The 19,767-nt window shown below is 38.3% G+C and overlaps 1 protein-coding gene across 1 annotated transcript in view; it reads right to left on the bottom strand.

Moving 5' to 3' along the window:
• map3k5 (mitogen-activated protein kinase kinase kinase 5) overlaps nucleotides 1–19,767 on the bottom strand; it is an 86,950-nt gene that overhangs the window by 53,498 nt on the left and 13,685 nt on the right. Inside the window, exons 2-4 of the mRNA XM_047388226.1 lie at nucleotides 10,634–10,773; nucleotides 7,211–7,234; nucleotides 891–1,084 (exon numbers count right to left, since the gene is read on the bottom strand). Of these exons, the coding sequence (XP_047244182.1) occupies nucleotides 891–1,084; nucleotides 7,211–7,234; nucleotides 10,634–10,773 (358 nt within the window). The remainder of the gene's footprint in view (nucleotides 1–890; nucleotides 1,085–7,210; nucleotides 7,235–10,633; nucleotides 10,774–19,767) is intronic.

Consider the following 19,767-nt stretch of genomic DNA (forward strand, 5'->3'; position numbering starts at 1 on the left):
TAAAAGGTTTTGTTGATCTTTCACATCCCAGTAACATACAATCAAGGTTGTGGTTGACAAAATGTATTGTACTTCACGGGTTAGAAATCCTTTTGACGATCACTGCATACAAAGTATCTTCAAGATGCTTATAGTCTACAGTCACAGTTTCATATTTTCACAACTATAGAGCTGTAGAGATGTTCAGAGCATTCGGGACAACCCTGATCCAAACCTAAATCATCTTTCCCTGCAATAGGAAATTGCCATTTCTGCTTAAAACCTTAGCTGTTCCGATAAAAATGAGTAGTAAACAGTTAGTTTGTTCTTCCACTGCAGAACAGTCAAAAACAGGATGTTTGTACATTCAACATCCTCATGTTCTACAGTAATGATAAACACCCAGGCTTTTTAACTGGTACAAAATCTGCAACATGACCGAAAAGAAAGATTTACAGTATTAGGACAGCATTTGAATCAACACACAAACACACACACACACACACACACACACACACACACACACACACACACACACACACACACACACACACACACACACACACACACACACCCGTGTTTTACTATCTTTATGAGGACTTTTCGATTACTTCCATTGACTTCCATTCATTTTCCTTGATTTTTAGTGCCTAACCCTGACCCTAACACTAACCCTAACCAGTTAATACCTAACCCTAACAATAACTCAATTCATACCCTAGTCCTAAACCTAACCCCTGTCCCAAGAATGGAATTTGAAAAAGTGAGGACCAGGAAAATGTCCTCACTTTGCGATAAAAATACGAAAAATGGTTCTCACTCTGCAACAAGTACAAGTACAAGAACACACACACACACAAACAAACACACACACAGACACAGAATGCATCATTTGCAAGGAGCGCACTCACTGAGAGTGGGCCTGTGACACTTTGAGCAGCTGAATGAAGCGGTCCAACAGGGGCATGCAGATGGGTCCCAGCAACATCTCGAAGCTTGGCTGCATCAGCTCAGTCAGACCCTTCATGAGGCTGCTCTCGCAGCAGTACACCTTGTTGTGAGGAGTTACCATGTACGGGATGAAGGTGTAGTTGGCTGAGCATGTCTGTGGATGGAGCACATACACATTAAATGTTAGATCAGTAAAGTCAAAAGCAGATTGATCATCTATTTTACTTCTGCCTTCAGCTTAGGGCTGATATGTTGTCCTAAATGGCAAACTCTAAGTTTAGTTTCAGTTACAAAATGTTTTCCAGAAGATTTTTTAGAGCTGATGATTACTTTAAAAGAAATTTGCACATTTAAAAGTTAAAATTCATAGTCAAATGTTATGTGAAACCTCGTTTGGTCTTTTTTAAACTGTGCTTTACTTTAGTTATGCTAATTATGTTCATTAAATGGCATATGTAATCTGTTTTACAACTTTTCCTTTTCAATTATGTTTGTGCTTGTACCTCACCATAGGTATAGTCATTTTTAAGCCTAAAGTCACGAATGAAGGCCGCCAAAATGACTTTACGAAAGAAACACCAAACTCAGTAATCTGTGCATAAGACAATGATCATCCAGGAAGAAGCTACTGACAACAAATTGTCAACCTTGAAGGATTTATCCAGTGAGGACAAAAAAGTAATGTGAGCATTAGCCTGGGTAACCTACGTAAGGATTTAAAAGTGCTCTTTGGCAATTTGTCACAGTGAACGGCTGCTCGAGAAAAACTGCAATTATAATTTGTTTTTGCACTATTCAGTTAGACAAAATTGTGCTCCAGTTTTGACCAGCAGTGCTACTTTGACTCGAATAGGCATGGGCCAGTACTCCCATTTCTACCAACAGCAGTGTAACCACAATACTTCATAGAAGTGAACTGTGCAGTAGTTGTGTAAAACATTGCAACAGTGAAAAAAAGCCACTAAAAGTCTCACTTTGGAGATAGGAACCAAACCCCACGTGACCCACTATGAAATAAGCGGTATAGAAGATGAATGAATGAATCTGAAATGCCACTTAAACTATTTAAATCTGTCTAGAGGTGGTTTTCTGATAAAAAAAAGATAATTTCTGCTCAAAACATTTATTTCATTTGATGTTACACAAGGGCTACTTCGTTTGGAAATCAAAACACTGATGAATAACCTTCCATTAATTGAGAAACACTGAGAAAAATTAATTAACGTGGGTAAACATGTGATAGCAATGTTTGGAGAGAGTAGTTATTTCTTTATTTGAAAATGCAATCAGCGCACAACAGCAGACATTTTGCACTGACAGAGGGTACATAGAAGTGTGCGGCACATAGTACGACGTGAGCTAAAAGACAACATTTCCTAGCTGAGAAACCCCCTTTTGTAGCATAGAGGATCTGTGGGAAAAGTAAGGGTGTTTATTCCATCCTTTTCTGTGTGGCTACTAGTCAGCAACACATTCATTCAACATACAGGGGTTGGACAATGAAACCGAAACACCTGGTTTTAGACCACAATAATTTATTTGTATGATGTAGGGCCTCCTTTTGCGGCCAATACAGCGTCAGTTCGTCTTGGGAATGATATATACAAGTCCTGCACAGTGGTCAGAGGGATTTTAAGCCATTCTTCTTGCAGGATAGTGGCCAGGTCACTACGTGATACTGGTGGAGGAAAACGTTTCCTGACTCGCTCCTCCAAAACACCCCAAAGTGGCTCAATAATATTTAGATCTGGTGACTGTGCAGGCCATGGGAGATGTTCAACTTCACTTTCATGTTCATCAAACCAATCTTTCACCAGTCTTGCTGTGTGTATTGCTGCATTGTCATCCTGATACACGGCACCGCCTTCAGGCTACAATGTTTGAATCATTGGATGCACATGGTCCTCAAGAATGGTTCGGTAGTCCTTGGCAGTGACGCGCCCATCTAGCACAAGTATTGGGCCAAGGGAATGCCATGATATGGCAGCCCAAACCATCACTGATCCACCCCCATGCTTCACTCTGGGCATGCAACAGTCTGGGTGGTACGCTTCTTTGGGGCTTCTCCACACCGTAACTCTCCCGGATGTGGGGAAAACAGTAAAGGTGGACTCATCAGAGAACAATACATGTTTCACATTGTCCACAGCCCAAGATTTACGCTCCTTGCACCATTGAAACCGACGTTTGGCATTGGCATGAGTGACCAGTTGAGGTGCACATTTAATTCTGCCATGATTTGGGCAGCCGTGGTTTTGTGTTTTTTGGATACAATCCGGGTTAGCACCCGAACATCCCTTTCAGACAGCTTCCTCTTGCGTCCACAGTTAATCCTGTTGGATGTGGTTCGTCCTTCTTGGTGGTATGCTGACATTACCCTGGATACCGTGGCTCTTGATACATCACAAAGACTTGCTGTCTTGGTTACAGATGCGCCAGCAAGACGTGCACCAACAATTTGTCCTCTTTTGAACTCTGGTATGTCACCCATAATGTTGTGTGCATTTCAATATGTTGAGCAAAACTGTGCTCTTACCCTGCTAATTGAACCTTCACACTCTGACTTACTGGTGCAATGTGCAATCAATGAAGACTGGCCACCAGGCTGGTCCAATTTAGCCATGAAACCTCCCACACTAAAATGACAGGTGGTTCAGTTTCATTGTCCAACCCCTATATTCCGGTCAGTAAGAGTTTTTTTTATGAAACCAATCTGTTTTCTGTTTAAAATAACTGCCAGACATGCTGTTCTGTAATCTATGCTACATCATCACCCATATATGGTCATGGTGATTGTGTTTTAGACAGAAGTTCATCCAAAGTGCATTTTGAAATTACTCATCTGCTTTGGATTTTTTTAGCTTTTAAATATGATAATTGCCCCTTAAGCATAATTTCTTTCTAAATTATGTCCTAAATTTGAGCTACAATGATTCGCTTTATACATCAGGTTGAAGAAGCAAAGAAGTAATTTTATTATTAATTTCCATTGTCTAAATTATGTTAAGTATACAGAACTGACTTTATAGAGAACAAACTGCAAGCTTTTTACTGTAAGGAGACGGGAAGCAGGCTGCCCTGAGGAAGTCTAAGTTGCTTCCTCTGCTTCAAATATTTTTAGTCTACTTCACAAAGCATTACTGTCAATAAGTCCAACTAAACATGCGGCAGCTGTAAGAGCAGCTCAATCACAGTGGCAACAACCCCATTAAGAGCAGCTTTCTTATTCAACAAACTTAATAATAATAATAAACTTATAGGACTGCATTTTCATCCAGTCTGTTGAGCAAGAAATAATTAAGGGGAAACTAAAGTTGGTCTGCTCACTCAGTGCAAACCATTACATCCGCTGTAATTTATTTAGATTTTGTTTTAGATATCTGTGGTTCAGTTATGATGATCCAGCTCTGATGTTCTTTTGGTGCTAAAGAAAGAGGAAATCTGTGGTGTGTGCAGACGGTTGAAACACAAAATAAAGCCTCTTCATAAATGTCAGATACACAGAGACACACAACATGAGCATCAGAGGGTGGGTGAGCTGGAACCCAGCTGCATCCTTACTCTAATGATCCATCATGTTTTCAGCTTTACAGGAACCTTTTTAGAAGAACCAACACCACAGCTGATGCCTTCACTGCCAACTGAAAAGCAAGTGAAAGAAGGTGTGGTGTAGAAGCAATGAAAGCTATTTACTGATAACAACTTCCTCCTGTGCAACAGTGGTTAATGACATCACCGGCTGCTGCAGCGGCAGGCCAACTCTGAAAGAATAATACCCTGATGCGTTTCTCTTAGCTAAAGCAGGTTGCAAAACACTGCTGCTATATTTCGTTCTACTGTCTGTGTATTATTTATGTCGTCACAGGAATCAAATGGCATGTTTGTTTCCGTAAGCTCCTGACTGTTGCAGAGCAGCTGCAGGTCATCTGACAGCAACTTGCACAAGTCATTTACAGGCAAAACCTCCCTGAGGTGAAATGGGTGATGACTGTAGCTTAAGGGGATTTTGGGGACTATGACTGTGGATGAATTCTCCTTTTTGTTAGCTGGCACTCAGATTGAAACTTGTTGCTACAGCTTAATTATACATGGCAGCTTTTGTCGTTAACCAAACAACCACTAAAGACCTTTTTTCTTCTATACGGTAAATCTTTGGTAGTTTGCGAACTGCAGACAAAACTCAGTGTTCTCAGTAATCAGTGAGGGTGAAACAAATGTGTTGGAAATCATCACTATGTAGTGATTGATACCATGCGTATTTGCATTAATTCAACCATGCTTTTTTCTTTTGTAAAAACACTGTATATATACATATTAACAAAAACTGTTATTTTTATTTTCCTTCTTCTATATTTATATTTAAAATATCTTCATTGAGAGCAAAGTATAACTGAAGTCAAATACACAGTGTGTGTCACAAAAATGTTTAATAACTTGGATTTTAATTATGATGGCAGGCAGTTAAAAACATCCCATTTCAGTTTGCAACTCATGCTTTCTAAAACATAAAGAGGAATCCAGAACAGCATCATCTGCAGAAGACTATTTGTGCATAGAAAATCTAAAGGAAACAATTTTTTTGTGATTTCGGTTGTTGTGGTGACAATTCAAGATTTAAGATTCTGTACTGTCATTATGTCACCATAATGAGATTTAGGCCCAGAAATTTAGCTGAGACCCGGCTCAGAAGATACACATTAACCCACTAACAATTGTTAGTGGGTTAATGCAGCAGGTGGCTGTAAGAGCATCTACATAGAAAATGAGGGGCAGACAAGTGAATTTAGGCTTTGTGAAAAGAGGAGCAGCAAAGAGGCCACTTCTTTCCAAGATAATAGTCAAGCACAGACTCAAATTCTGCAGGAAGGATGGACAACAAAACACTGATGCAAAGTTATTTTGTCTGATTAATTCTCTGCTAGTTTGGATTTTCTATGTAATCACTTGTCCAAATAAAATAAAAGGTGAGCAGTACCATGAGTCCTGCTACCATGGCACGATCTGGTGATGACCTGTGTATTTTCCACCATAAAAGAGCACTAAACAAAGCAATAACAAAGTGCTTTAGAAGATAAGCACATTGAAATTTTTGAGGTTGTGGCCCAGATTTGAACCTCAATGAGAACCTAATAGGACCTCTCAAAAAAAGTTGATAAAGCAAACTGTGATCACCTCCAAGCAATAATAAGACAAGAATGGCTCACAATCAGTGGAGGTTTGGCCCAGACCTTGATCTCCAGCTTGCAAGAGTGAACTGAAGAAGGGTAACAAGGAGGCACAGCTATGTAAGCATGCAGTCTTTGAAACATATTAAATATTTCATTTCCTTATAGAAACATTAAAAACAAATATAAAAATAGAAAAGTTATTAAACACTTATCACTGCCAACATAAAAGAGATAGAACAATAAAGCATAAATGTCGGTGATTACAGTATTGCATTTTAGGAGAATTTTTGTATGAGCATGCAGGATTAGTAGTGGTTGCAGAGGCCAGTGTTTTTCAAAAAGGAGTGAGTGAGAACAAATGACAGTGTGTGTATTCGAGTGGCATGTATGAGTTCACACTCTGAGTTTGTGAGTGATAATCAGCACTCTTCACTCTGCAGGAGTCAAAGAACAGAAATGTGGGGCCTACTCTGTCCACTGTGAAAAGCCACTTAGGATAGACAAGCCTTTCATCTCACACCTGGACAACATCAGCCTGCTCCTGCCTCTGATTTTACATCACTACCTGTGCCGGGTTGGACAGGTGATCTTAATGTAACTATTAGATAAAATGTTTTCCTTTCAAATTTTCATCATAGGAAATTATGAAAATTGTGACCATTTGCCAATAAAAAAGAGGCTAAGAATTTAATCGGCATCAAAATCTTTATACCAGTTTAATAAATTCAGAGGTTACAGTCTAATCTGTCAGTTAGGGACAGGATTTCCTCAGTGTTTAGCCGCCACCTTATTTGAATGCTGCAGTTTTTTTCAAGTTAAATTCTCAAAGAGCCTGCGGTCTTTCATGCACCATGTGTGGCAAATCACACGAAGCAGCTGTCATCTGGGGGAATGCATCTTGACAGTGAAAAGAAAAGACAGTTTTTTTGTTTTTAACCAAACAATTATCACAGCTCCTCAACCAGTTTGCTGCACAAGTGCAAATACTGAGAACAGAAGCATAAGGCATTAGATGCTCTGCTCCCTGCATTTGCACAACATAATATGTGTGAGCAATGGGTGAATAATGTGCGAAAGGCAAAGGAAAGGTGAAAAAAGCTTTGTGTACTCACAGTGTTCTTCTGGCAAATTATCTCCTGAAATTAAAGCAAAGAAAAATACATTTAGAGATTAGGGAGGAACATTTTCTCCCAGGAACAATTTGTATACATCATGTAATTTTACAATAGTAAAACTAAATGAAATGCTAAATTGATAACTTCTCTAGTATGAAACAGCGTATCCCTGCAGCATGCATGGTTGAGTTTTTCCTGTTGCAAGAAAGATTTAAGGATTGCATTTTATTTATTTTGCCAGTAATTTTCAACATTAAACAATGGTCTTGCCAACTATTTCATCCTAGTTTTTCTCTCACTATAAGCTTTATGCAGAAACCTGTTCGGGTTCAAGACAAAACTCACAGAAGAGGTATTGGTAAAATCCCTGAAATTAAACCCTAGTCAAAGAAATCTGTGGGCTGACCTGCTAAATGAATGTAGTTATTTCACTTTAAAAACATCTATGTATGTAACTGAAAATTATTAATATATTATTCAGCAACATAATGACTGATGGGGATGTGTCGCAAACTCAATAAAAGTGGTTTTACCCAAAGTTGGGTGGATTTTAACTAAAGAACTAGAGCCAAAGAAATCCTAAACTCATCCACAGAAAGTTGCTAATTTGTTGCTTTTACACTAAGAAAATGTTACTTTCAGGAGTATTTAACTAGAAATTGTCGTAGCCACATTTATACTGACTCAACGAAGACCTTTTGAACTAAGTGAATTCGGTTAAAAGAGCTCCATTATTGAAAGAAATCCTCTGAAGTAATTTAATAAGCTGACAGAGATCAGACAAACCTACCAGAAAGAAGGCTGGTTTTTACGGCATGAAGCTGCACCACCCATGCAGATAAGAGGAGACCACAGGAATAGAAAACCTTTACCAGGAAGCAGTTTGCAATTGAGCTTTGAGGAATGCCATCTTGAGAAATTTTATGTCATAAAAACAGACTCAATGGAGCTGAGATCATATAAAAACTCTTTGAAGTGTTGCCACATGTTTACTGATAGTGTGCAATATTGTTCGCTGATATAATCTATTTTACAATTATATTCTCCATTTCTACAGAAGCCACAGTTTATTATTACATGTTTTAGCAGTGATTTATCACTATTTAGTGCTGCAGGTGTTGGGACTCACAGCCATGGAAACAACATTAAAACTCCGGTACAAACTTTTCTGGAACTTTCAAAATAAATTGCATTTAACCAACTTCCAGCACAACGTCAGAAGGGGAAAGGTGGGTAGCAGCGGACTTTCCATGATGCCATTGCCCGTATGAAATCCCCACCTTTCCAATGGTCCGATCTGGCCGGAGAGGCAGCGCGCTAATGTCTCTTTGCTGGCAAAAAGACATAAACTCTTCAAACTGGATCCAAGGGTGTCATAAGATCACGCGATCATATGCACAAGTTAAGTACGAGTGAATTACTGTTGAAAGAATCCGGTATTCATTCATAAAAAGGGGAAATTAAGGTATAAGCATTGCTTTACTTTCTCTCTGAGGCCTGCAGAAGCAAACTGTGTTCCAGAGAAGTCCCCAGTAGAGACGCTGTCTCTACAAGCCAAGTCTGAAGGAAGGGCAATGGCCCCGCATCACCATGGTTACGGTAATGTGCAGTTGGTTGGCGGACAGAACGAGCCGTCTTTCATCCACAGCTACGAAGGTTAGCTGGAAGCTAACCCTTTGTTCACAGAGCTTTCTTCAAATGTCGTCGTCGCCCGGACGACTCCTCCTCAACACAATTCAAAGGAGGTTAGGGTTTGGGCAGAAAAATATTTTATGAAGTTTTTCATTTTATGAAGTTTGGTTTTGTTTGTGTTGAACTCAGCTATCTTAGTGCTAGCAGGCTATCTGCAGCACACGTGCTCAGCTTTGTGTTCTGTTTGTGTGTTTTTAAAGTTAAGACAAACTTTATTTAAAGGGTGATTTTAAACACAGAAGATTGATCATAACGCGCCGTCCGCGCTTATGCATTTTAACCCTTTTATTGACGGTATTTTAAAGGTGTGTGTTTGATTCTGGTGCTAAGCTATCAGCTTCTTTGTTAGCTTTAACTGCTAACAGGTAAGGACACGGGCTTGACTGTTAAAGAATACTTACCCAGAAAGGTTGTTAGTTTTCAGTCCAGTAAATAATAGTCCCTAAACATTATTTTGCTAAACTTGATAACTAAGTAAACACCATTGAGCCCCATTTCTCCAGAAAGATTTGTCTCTTTTCCAAAATACGTCCTTAAATATTTTACCATCCCCTTTATAATATTTCTTTAAATATTATTTTAAAAAGTAAAGGCAGCTAATTAGACACCGTTGAGAATTAGTCATCCAGAAGGTTAGTTTTATTTCAGCAGATCATTCTTTAAAACATTATTTTATTAAAATAATATTTTATCTGATCTTGCATTGTGAAGGGTTGTCTAAAGGTTTGCTGATTATTGCCTAAGTTAGTTCCAAGACTAACTTAACTTCACTTTCAGATTCTTCAAGATAATCCTTGGTTCTCAAATATAAACATTGGATGGTAATGTTGCATCACTCCTTCGGTCATGGTTTTAACCATCTTTAATCAACTTGTTTATATTGTACATAGCCCATTAGTCTTAGTTATTCTTTAATTCTGCTTGGTAGTTTAGTTGGATTGTTTTAGCATAGTAAAGAGTTTGTTGATTGAAATATGTTTGACTTTGTGCTGACATATTTTTGTTAATAAATTATTGTATTTCAAGAAATTGTGTGAATTCATTCTGTGTGCTTACAGAGTTGTGCTGTTCAATTATGTCAGAGCTCGTCTCACACCTTTCTATTTTGTCCTAATACCATCGCCTTACTGGGTTGGTATTCACAGGACAACCCTTAACAGACCGAAATATTATTTGATAAAATATTAAATTATTCATATTAAATTATATTTTCAGATTCATAGTCATAGTCACAACACAGGCAACAAAGTTTTGCCCATGAGGTACAAATATATGATTATGATAATACTAGCCCCAACCAAAAAATAGTAAAAATCCCAGCCTTAAACAGTACCAAAGAGAACTGCCCTTCTTATAATTCTCTACTTTTTAAATAATGCTTAAAATGTTAAAATAGCAGTTCAGTCTTAGATTTAAGTATATAGCTGAAATACAATTTTTAAAAATACACTATAGGATAATTTTATATTATCTCATATGAATAAACTCTGGATTAACTATTAGATTTAAAAAAAACTGTAACCTAATAAAAAAGGAAGAAATATAGATAAACAAATTATATCACCGGTGATCTGTGAAGCTTGATTCACAACAATGAAGCATCTTCTTGCATCACATTTATGCCACCAAATTACATGTCTGTCTACCTCCTGCCTCAACCTAAATATAGTTTTTAATCACCTGTGGAGTGATGCAGAGAGGCCTGCTCTGGTTTACATGCTGGCTTACCTGCAGAGACTGGAGAGACTCCGAGTTAGTGTCGCAGTACAGGATGATGTTGTTGGCCATGCTGAAGCTCTCTCTGACTCCCAGATGGTAGAAGAGTGAGGGCTGGCGGAAAGCATCTGTCATCTCCACAACAGCTATGTCTGATGATGAAAAACAGGTCCAAGTGTCACGATAGGAGTCAATGTAATTTTCTAATGAACTGCAGTGCCAATGTTAATCAGCTTGGTGTCATGATTTGTGGGTGTTTTTGGGTTCTTCTTCTTCTTATTATTCTTGATAGGTTTTGAATCATGCTTCTGTTTATTATTTTCCTGGTCATGCTTTAGTTTTAGTCTTCTAGTTCATGTTTTGTCAAGTTAGGTTTTTTGGATCTAGTTATGCTTTGGTTTCATGGTTTACTAGTTGTGTTTCTATTAGTCTGTATTCAAGAGTCTCTGTTTTGCTCCAGCCACGTTTTGTTCTCTCCTGTCTGACAATTAATTTTATTCGGTTCACCTGCACCTAGCATTCAGTCTCCTCATTTCACCTGGTTCTTGCTCCATATATACACCTCTGATCTGTTCAGTCCTCGCGGAAACATTTTGGATCATGCCACCCTGGTTAAGGATCATGCCATGCCTGTCTTGTTACTATTTTGTTCCTGCCTCCTCTAATGAGGGAGTTTGTGTTTTTCTTAAGATTAAAACCTTCTACTTAACATTATGCTGCCTGTCCGTCTGCATTCCGGGGTCCTCCGCTACATAAGTGATGACACTTGGTTGTAAGTTTATCTATATATAGCCTATCTACCGCACATAAATTGTATTAAATAATCAGCAACTGTTGACCACTAAATTAAACAGATATGGTGCAGAGGGACATTTTTGCAAGGTGAACGGTTACTAAACATGATGGTTTGCTTTCTACAAGCTTTTGGTTGCAAGGATTTAAGGCTTCAACATGGTTCCTGTGTCTACGTTTGCCAAAACAAAATCCTAACAACCTTGTTACTGCATTCACACATTTTCCATTTTGGATTTCCCTGCTTCAAAGTGTTCAGTTTATGGGTCAAAAACTTTAAACTCCAGTGTAACAGGTGGCGATAATACACCTAACTTACTGAATATGAAGCCTAATTTGATTTATGTGAAAGATTTTTGTTTCCTGGTTGACCTGAGAGATAAATTATTATCAATCTTCTTGGCACAGCTTCTCCTAGAAAAAATAGTCTTACTGTTTTCCTCCTTCTGCTCATGTTTACGCTCGTAGTGTTTTTTATCTGTTGTGTCATTAGCCTCTTTCACAAAACAGTTCAGTCCTTTTGCCCTAGATTCAGCTAAACTAAAGTTGTTTAGAGCCACGAACGCTACATGAAACAGATCAGCTTATTTGTACAGTTCCTAACATAGAAAGTTTGTTTCCAATTTTAAATGAAACAGCAATTTTATTGTTGTGTTTAGGTTTAAAAATAAATACCTTGTACACCGAGGTAATTAATTCATTTTCTTCGATGGAACATTCAATTTTTTAAAAAATGATGTCAAAAAAGCACATGGTTTGCAACCAGTCATGTCAGTCAGTCAGTCATTTTCTACCACTTATTCCATAGTGGGTCATGGGGGAGCTGGTGCCTATCTCCAGCAGTCTATGGGTGAGAGGCAGGGTACACCCTGGACATGTCACCAGTCCATCACAGGGCAACACACAAACAACCAACTCTAAACGCTAACACAGGCCTTTCACTTTATTGTAAAACGGTTTAACTGGCTATGCTCATGGCTTTTAAATAAGAAAAATACTGATTTTGGAACCAAACACCCAAAGTTAATATAAAAACAATGTCAAAATGCTTGGATATAAATGTATATATTCAATAAATGTGGATTTCCTTGATTTAAATAGGTCAACTGCAACAGCTTGTTTTGTGGCAAAATGTATTTAAATTTAAGAAAATATGAGAAAAGGAAACTCAACTGCAGCATATATAGTAAAGAAAAAAAGATACATCCAATGGTACACCACAAATGAGTCCAACCGTAGAGCCTAAGTAATGCTAATCAATCTTAGGCTGCACTAGAGGCTGCCCTCTACTTTGACAGGGTTAGGAACCTTTTTTTCTTGTAGGGATTAATGTGGTCCTACCCCCTCAAAAGCAAGGTATTCAGACCATTCAGTCGGCTAAATGAAAACTACTTTTGATCTCTCAAACAAAACAAAAAAAGGCACTGACTAAGATTAAACACCTACAAGTAAGGTAAACAGATGTGGCCAAGAGGAGGAATTAAATCAGATCCAAGTCTGTCAAACAAGTCTGGCTTTCTATCTTCTATGTTCTTCTAGTCTGAATACCATTAATTAAGGTTTAAGGTTAAAACTGCGCAGCTGCAGGTCAGAAACTAATGCCTGGTTATCCGGTGTTAATAAAAGCAAACATTAAAGCTGGCTAGACTTTTCTTTTTGACACTTTCAGCAAATCTAGGAACACTCAATCCCAGCTGGACTAAACCACAGGAACAGGATCAGTAGGTCACCAGGAGTAATCATTGCCACGTGTCAGTCAAAGCAGTAGGATTCTGGTAAAAGGATGGAGAGTTCCCACTCTGGGGAAAACATACATTGCAAGCCAACCAGTCTTCTCTGGAAAAGAAAAACATTAAAAAGTATCAGGGATTTGATAAACTAGTAAATTAAAACATGTGGAAATGTTTTGGTTCTTTTCTTTAACTAAAATTGTGCATATGCTAGGGACTAAACATTTAGTATCTTGTAGGACAAGCATGCTAGTGGTCTTTTGTTGCACTCATAAAGCAGGATGGTGGACGATGTCACCGTGAACATTTTGACAAATGGACATCACAAAATAGAAAACAGGCACAATGGTTATGCTCCTGGAGAGTCAGAGGAGCCAGTTACCAACTCTCCACCTCAATGTGTCAACAAACACTGAGCTGAAGAGCTGAGATTTGCAGAGCTAGTCTCCTGTGTCTCATGGACCAGTTTAAGCTGGACCACAGCTATTTCACTTCAACTTCTTCATGAGGATTTGAAACAAGTATTCACAACAGGAGTCCACCAATGTTTTCTGTTATCAATTAGGTTGCCATGTTTTTTTTAATTTAGCAGATACTCAATTTATCTGAAGGCTTAGACCTGCTCCAGACATTTACAGCTCTGTCCAGAAAGTAAAGCTGGGGACACGCCACGTGATTTTGCCCACAATTCCCAATTGGAAAACGTCTGCATCAGTCTGCACCAGTTGGGAAAGTAATGAAGGGAATTGATAAAATACACAAAACATAAACAAATTTTAACAGGAAGGTCAAAAAGATTTTTTGATTTCTAAATAAAAGCAGATTTTGCCAATGTTTCATATGGTTTAGTTTTAAATAATCAACCTGTATGGAAAAATTTGATTTTTTTTGTTAATGCAATCAGCAAAAACACTTTAGGTTAAGATAGAAATACTATTTTTATCGCATCTCTTTCTTTTTGGGGGATGTGGAAAAATATATAGCCTGTCCGAACTCTGGGAAAATCTTCTATTACTGCTTGCTGGTATGTTTGTTTACCTTTAAACTGTGGCCCTCATGAGACCTTCCAAGAGAGCTTGATGCGTTCAATTGGTTTTCGTTGGTTTGACAAATCCTGCAGTCTGTGATCCCTTAGAGGGCACAGTTGTTAAGTTTGTGATCCCTAGTCGTTCGGTCGCGAAGCACAAATTTGCTGCAACCAGTATGTTAGTGTGAACTCCGAGTCTTTTCTAAATCTGTGGAGACTGTGAAAGTTGTGCAGTGTGTCTCTAGCTTAAGGACAGATACTCAGCTCTGTTTACAACTAGATCTATGCATCTGAGCTTTACAGCAATAAAAACAGGAAAATATCTAAAGCCTGTGTGCTTGCTGATAATAGTTGCTATTTTATACTAGTTTTTGCTGATCTGTCAAGTCATCTTCCACTCATAAGTTCATATTACAGAAACGCTAACTCTCCCCACATTTTACCGTGATGTAAAAATTATACATAGTTTTCAAACTTTTCTTAGAATAAAAATCTGAAAAGTGTGGGATGAATTTGTACTCAGCAGGTCTGTAGGTCTTTTGGGGTATTTCCCTACCAGCTTTGCTCCTTTCTCTTTGTAAATCATCACAAGCTCAGCCGGGTCTTTCAAATGGGTTTAGGGCTGGACTTTAACTGGGCCATTCTAAAATATAAATACGCAAAATCTAAACCATTGCATTGTAGCTCTGGCTGTATGTTTAGCATCTTTGTACTGCTGGAAGATCCAATCTCAAGTTTTGCTTCGTTCAGCTTCAGAAAAACTCTGACCAGCTTCTCTGTCCTTATTGAAGAAAAGCATCCTCACAGCATGATCCTGCCACCATCATGTTTAAAGGTAGGGAGGAGGTGTTGAGTGTGATTTGCAATGTTAGTTTTCCATCTCACATAGTGCCCTGGTAGGTAACCTAATGCTGCTTTAAACTTCTCCACAACTTTTTTCCTGACCTGTCTGATGTGTTCCTTGGTCTTTGTCATTAGAGACCAAACAAGCTAACCGAGAGCATATTTTAAAGATGGTTTAAAATAAGAATTACAAATAAAACCTACTGTGATTCTGTGACTGGTAAGGTAAACAGGCTGAATTAAATCTAACCAATGATTTAATTTACTCTCTATGATCCCCTGCTGACAACATGTAGAGATGGGACTATCAGAGCTTCAGCAGAAAACTTTGAACATTGATGAGGGGCCAAGCAGCTTCATGAACTTATCATCATGACATGCAAATTCAAGCAGGAAGCAGGTCCTTGTTGTTGGCCTCAGATGATGAGTTGTCTTTCTCATCTTTCTCCCGAGCTTAAAGAAAAACTGCTTCCATTTCCATTTTCATTAGCAGCTAAGTGGGCAGAGTATCGGATTTAAAGGACTTTTAAGGTCTGCGGTTCAATTTATTGATGTGGAATTTGAAGAGGGCTGTGTTTTCTCTAGATGCTCAGCCTAAATCTTCGTATCAGGATGCTCACTTCACTAATTTAACCCAAGTTAAGTAGAACCTTAATCCTCTCTGGGAACAATTAATGATTAACAACTTTTTAATTCTCAATGTGTGCTGCAAAGCAATTACAATGTCACAATCAGAACTGGACTGAGACAGGATTGCATCAAAATGCTGGATGTTAAAACCAATCATTTGTATATCAAGCCTTATCTCCCCTGAAAGCTAAATAATCCACAACATACACATAAAAAGGATGTTTATCTTCTCTCCTAAACTGCCTCATGGAGACAAGGTGCGACTGAATGTCAACAAGAAGCATGGTTGCCTGTTGAATAAAAGATATGCTTGTCTCACTTCTCTGCTGGCAGCTAACCCCATCAATATTACATCTGGTGAGTATGGAAGGGGCGGCACTGCAAACAAGTAATTGAAACAGCAACCAATATGATAAAATCGGCTGTTTTTTTCACACAGATAAAAGAAAATGACTAGGAGAGATACATAAATTTGGATTGTTGATATGAACTGGTAAATGTTTTCTATCAAGGCAGGATGAATAATACTGATAAAAAAGGAGCAAATACAACAATTTACACTTAAGGGAGAAAGAAAGGGCGTGATTTAAGCAAGTTACAAGATCTCTGCAAATTTCTGCAAATCATTTAAATTTTAGACATTTTGACAGCTTTTTAAGTCTTTCATAATTTAAATTTAAGACCTACATGAATTGCAAAAATCAAGTGAACAACTAATATGTGTAAACAGATACATTTATTTTGATCACAATGTGAACTACTGCATATGTACCATATTAAAGCTGTCAATGCACTTCTTGGTAAATAAAAATAATAGTAAAAAGAAATCAATGGAAAAAGCAACAAATGACAAAAAGTACAAATTAAGGACACGACTAAATGTAATTTAAGATCTAATATAGAAAATCTGGCATTATTAAGATTTTTCAAGACCTAAAATTGAGATTTTTAAATGTAAGACTTTTTATGACATTTTAAGACCCTACAGAAAGAAGGGACAGAAGAAGGAACTTTTAACATCATTCAGACTGGTGTCTATGAGGAAGGCTGGGCTTTACTAAAGCAATAAAGTCTGATATTCAGGGAAAAGGACCAATTTATCAAATCACTTTTGTCATTCCAATATCAATATGTGACATATAAATGCAAAGGACAGCTTGGATGCAAAATTTTGTATGTTTGTACATTGGAAGTGCCATACATTCACACACTGCATGCTAACAATATACTGGGCCAACATTTGACAGCTAAACCTAATATCGATCTTGGTTACAGAGGTGCTGAAGCTCACAGAGCAGAATGGAGGCATTGGGATGGTAGAGGAAAGAAGAATGAGGGAAATGTCGGTTAATGGCGATCAATATCGTCATCACAATATTCACCAATAACGTCACGCAGCCCTTATTAGAACACAGTTTATTTTTTTATTCTTATTTAATTGGTAGTGATTCAGATTCTTGCCAGCCTGTGTTTTATATATATTTATACTACATATTTGACAAACCTGCTCCTGTGTTTTTAAGCAGAGAGAAAGCGTTTAGAGATCAGTCTGAGTTTCTCCCATCAGATGACAGCTTTGGATGACAGCATGTGCCGCTTAAGGTTTCCAAAGGTTCTTTCAGAATACTGCTAATATGTCATGCACCTTTATAAATTGTGTGTCCTTTCTGATCTTGACTATGTGACCCAACACACTATACAGACTATGCTCGTCCCTCTCCTGCAGCTGTAAACCTGTTCCACTTGTTTTACCGCACACTTGAACCCTGACATTTTCTTATTAACATGATTCTTTCCTGTAAACAAACCTGCAAATTGTTTATCTATTTAAAGAGAAACATACCTCATCTTCTGTACTTTACATACTACCGTCTCAGTTTCACAGTCTAAAAAAAGCCAAACGCTAACTGCTTCCTCTCTATTCTTTCATGTGTTATGTCTTTTCAAAGGACTAAAGCAAATAGAGTTAGTTATGAGTGTTCTATTATGCATACACCTGCCTCAGGCATGAACCACCACAGTTTTACTATTATGGTCCCTGATCCATGTTTGTCAAAACAGAATGGGCAGGTATTCTATTCTCATAGTATAATAACCATGAGTTAAAAAACCAAGTGTAGCTGGATTCATTACACAGAACAAAATACAAACATGCATGCAAAATAAAGCAATTATTCTTTCTGCAGCTAAAATAACAGAATGTATTAATTATTAGAGATATAATTTACAGAGATGCACAGAGTAATCAGCAGGTAACCAGACTTAGCAGCTACAATAAATAAGAACCTTGCCTGCCCTGTTTGGTAGTGGAATTTGGAAAACATAGTATTTACTGAGCGGGTTATTGATATAGTGTGAAAATCAATGCTTTGTATATTTGGGAGCAAATGCTGGTCAAAGGCACTTCCTCTGGCATCATATTAAAATGAGCTTGAGATGTAGGAATGGTGTCACAGAAGGTCCTAGCAGTTTTAAAACTGTTAAACAGCGATTTTGTAACCAACCCAAGCCTAGTTGTAAAGGTTCATCCTTCTAGCTGAAGGAAAACGAGCAGAGACAAAGCATGTTGAGTTAAAGTCAGACACCTATGGTGAACATTAGCCCCATAGAACCAATACACCACCTTGAATAATAATAATCCACAACAGAGCAACAGAAACTCAATCCAAAACAAACAAGATGACAACTCAGACTGAAACCCAAGTCAGAGCCCTTCAACCTCTCTGTCTCAAAGACAGAGAATGTTTATGCTGATTTCACTTCTTTCTTTATCATATATGCAAAATGAGGCAGGCTGGGGTAAGTTGTCCTGATCTGAACTGCCAAGCAGGGACTTTAACATGCAAATCTCTCCACTAGATCATTACTGTAGTTGCAGTGCTCTTGAGATCTCTGGAAAGCATGACAACACCACACAGCAAGGGCTGCACACCGAAAAAATGTGATCTTCTCATTCAATGAGAACTTTGTACATTTGTTTGAACACTAAAATTGTTTTTATCATTGCATTGCAACAATTTTTATACAACTGGCTTCATTTGGCAGGAAAGAGAAGTGTAAACCATCTCCTGTGTTGCTATGTGGCTTTATCGCACCCTAATAACCTTTAGTGTTTATCAAAATGTCAATACATAGTGTTAAAAGGCCTTGCAATTACATTAGTTTCTACAGTATTTACATTGTTCTCTCCAGAGCCAGATGTTTAGGCCTGCTTTTTTGACTTGGAGGACCTCAGTTTGACTCAAGTATGAAAGGTGCAGAAGGCAAATAAAGCCCCTGTTACAATCAATTACATAACAAGATGTTGTAACCATGGAGACCCAGTGCGGAAACTGTTCTAAATGATTTGAGTGAAGCCATCAGTGTGTGATTTTTCCCTTATCGCTAATGGAGAGGGAGTGAACAAGGCTTGTGGTAGCAGAGGCGAGTGCATCGCTAGTTTTTCCCTGGAGCTCAGCCCACACAGAGACAAGAAGCAAGAGAAGGATGGAGAAAGAGAGGAATCAATGTCCCTGGGCTCTACTTGAAATCCTTTCCCATAGTAGTGAAGCCTCTCTTTCCCAAAAAGGAACCTGTGAGAGCATAACTTTCCAAACATTTGCCAAATTTCTAGGAACAGCAGACACAGGAGCAATCATGGTAAGAGTATTTCTATATTAAGCCATCTACAAGAAGGGACAGAGCAGACTGTACTTCTTGAGGAAGCTTAGGTCCTTTGGTGTTTGCAGCAAGATGCTGCATATCTTCTATAAGTCTGTTGTGGAGAGTGTGATCTCTTCTACCATCATCTGCTGGGGAAGCAGCATCAGAGCCAGGGACTTAAAAAAGCTCAACAAGCTGATAAAAAAGGCTGGCTCTGTTCTGGGGACTCCTCTGGAACCTCTGGAGATCATTGTGGAAAGACATATTCTTCATAAAATGAAGAACATTATGGAGAACCCTGAGCATCCTCTTCATGAGACTGTCCTACAACAACAGTGTCTTCAGTCAGAGGCTTCTTCAGATCTGCTGTAAGACGGAGCGCTACAGGAGATCCTTCCTGACCACAGCCATCAGCATCTACAATGGCTCTTTGAGGAAACCTCCATAATATGAGCTACAACAACATTTAATTTCCCTTTGGG

Source organism: Girardinichthys multiradiatus, chromosome 15 (genome assembly GCF_021462225.1).
Source record: "Girardinichthys multiradiatus isolate DD_20200921_A chromosome 15, DD_fGirMul_XY1, whole genome shotgun sequence".
In the NCBI taxonomy this organism is placed as follows: Eukaryota; Metazoa; Chordata; class Actinopteri; order Cyprinodontiformes; family Goodeidae; genus Girardinichthys; species Girardinichthys multiradiatus.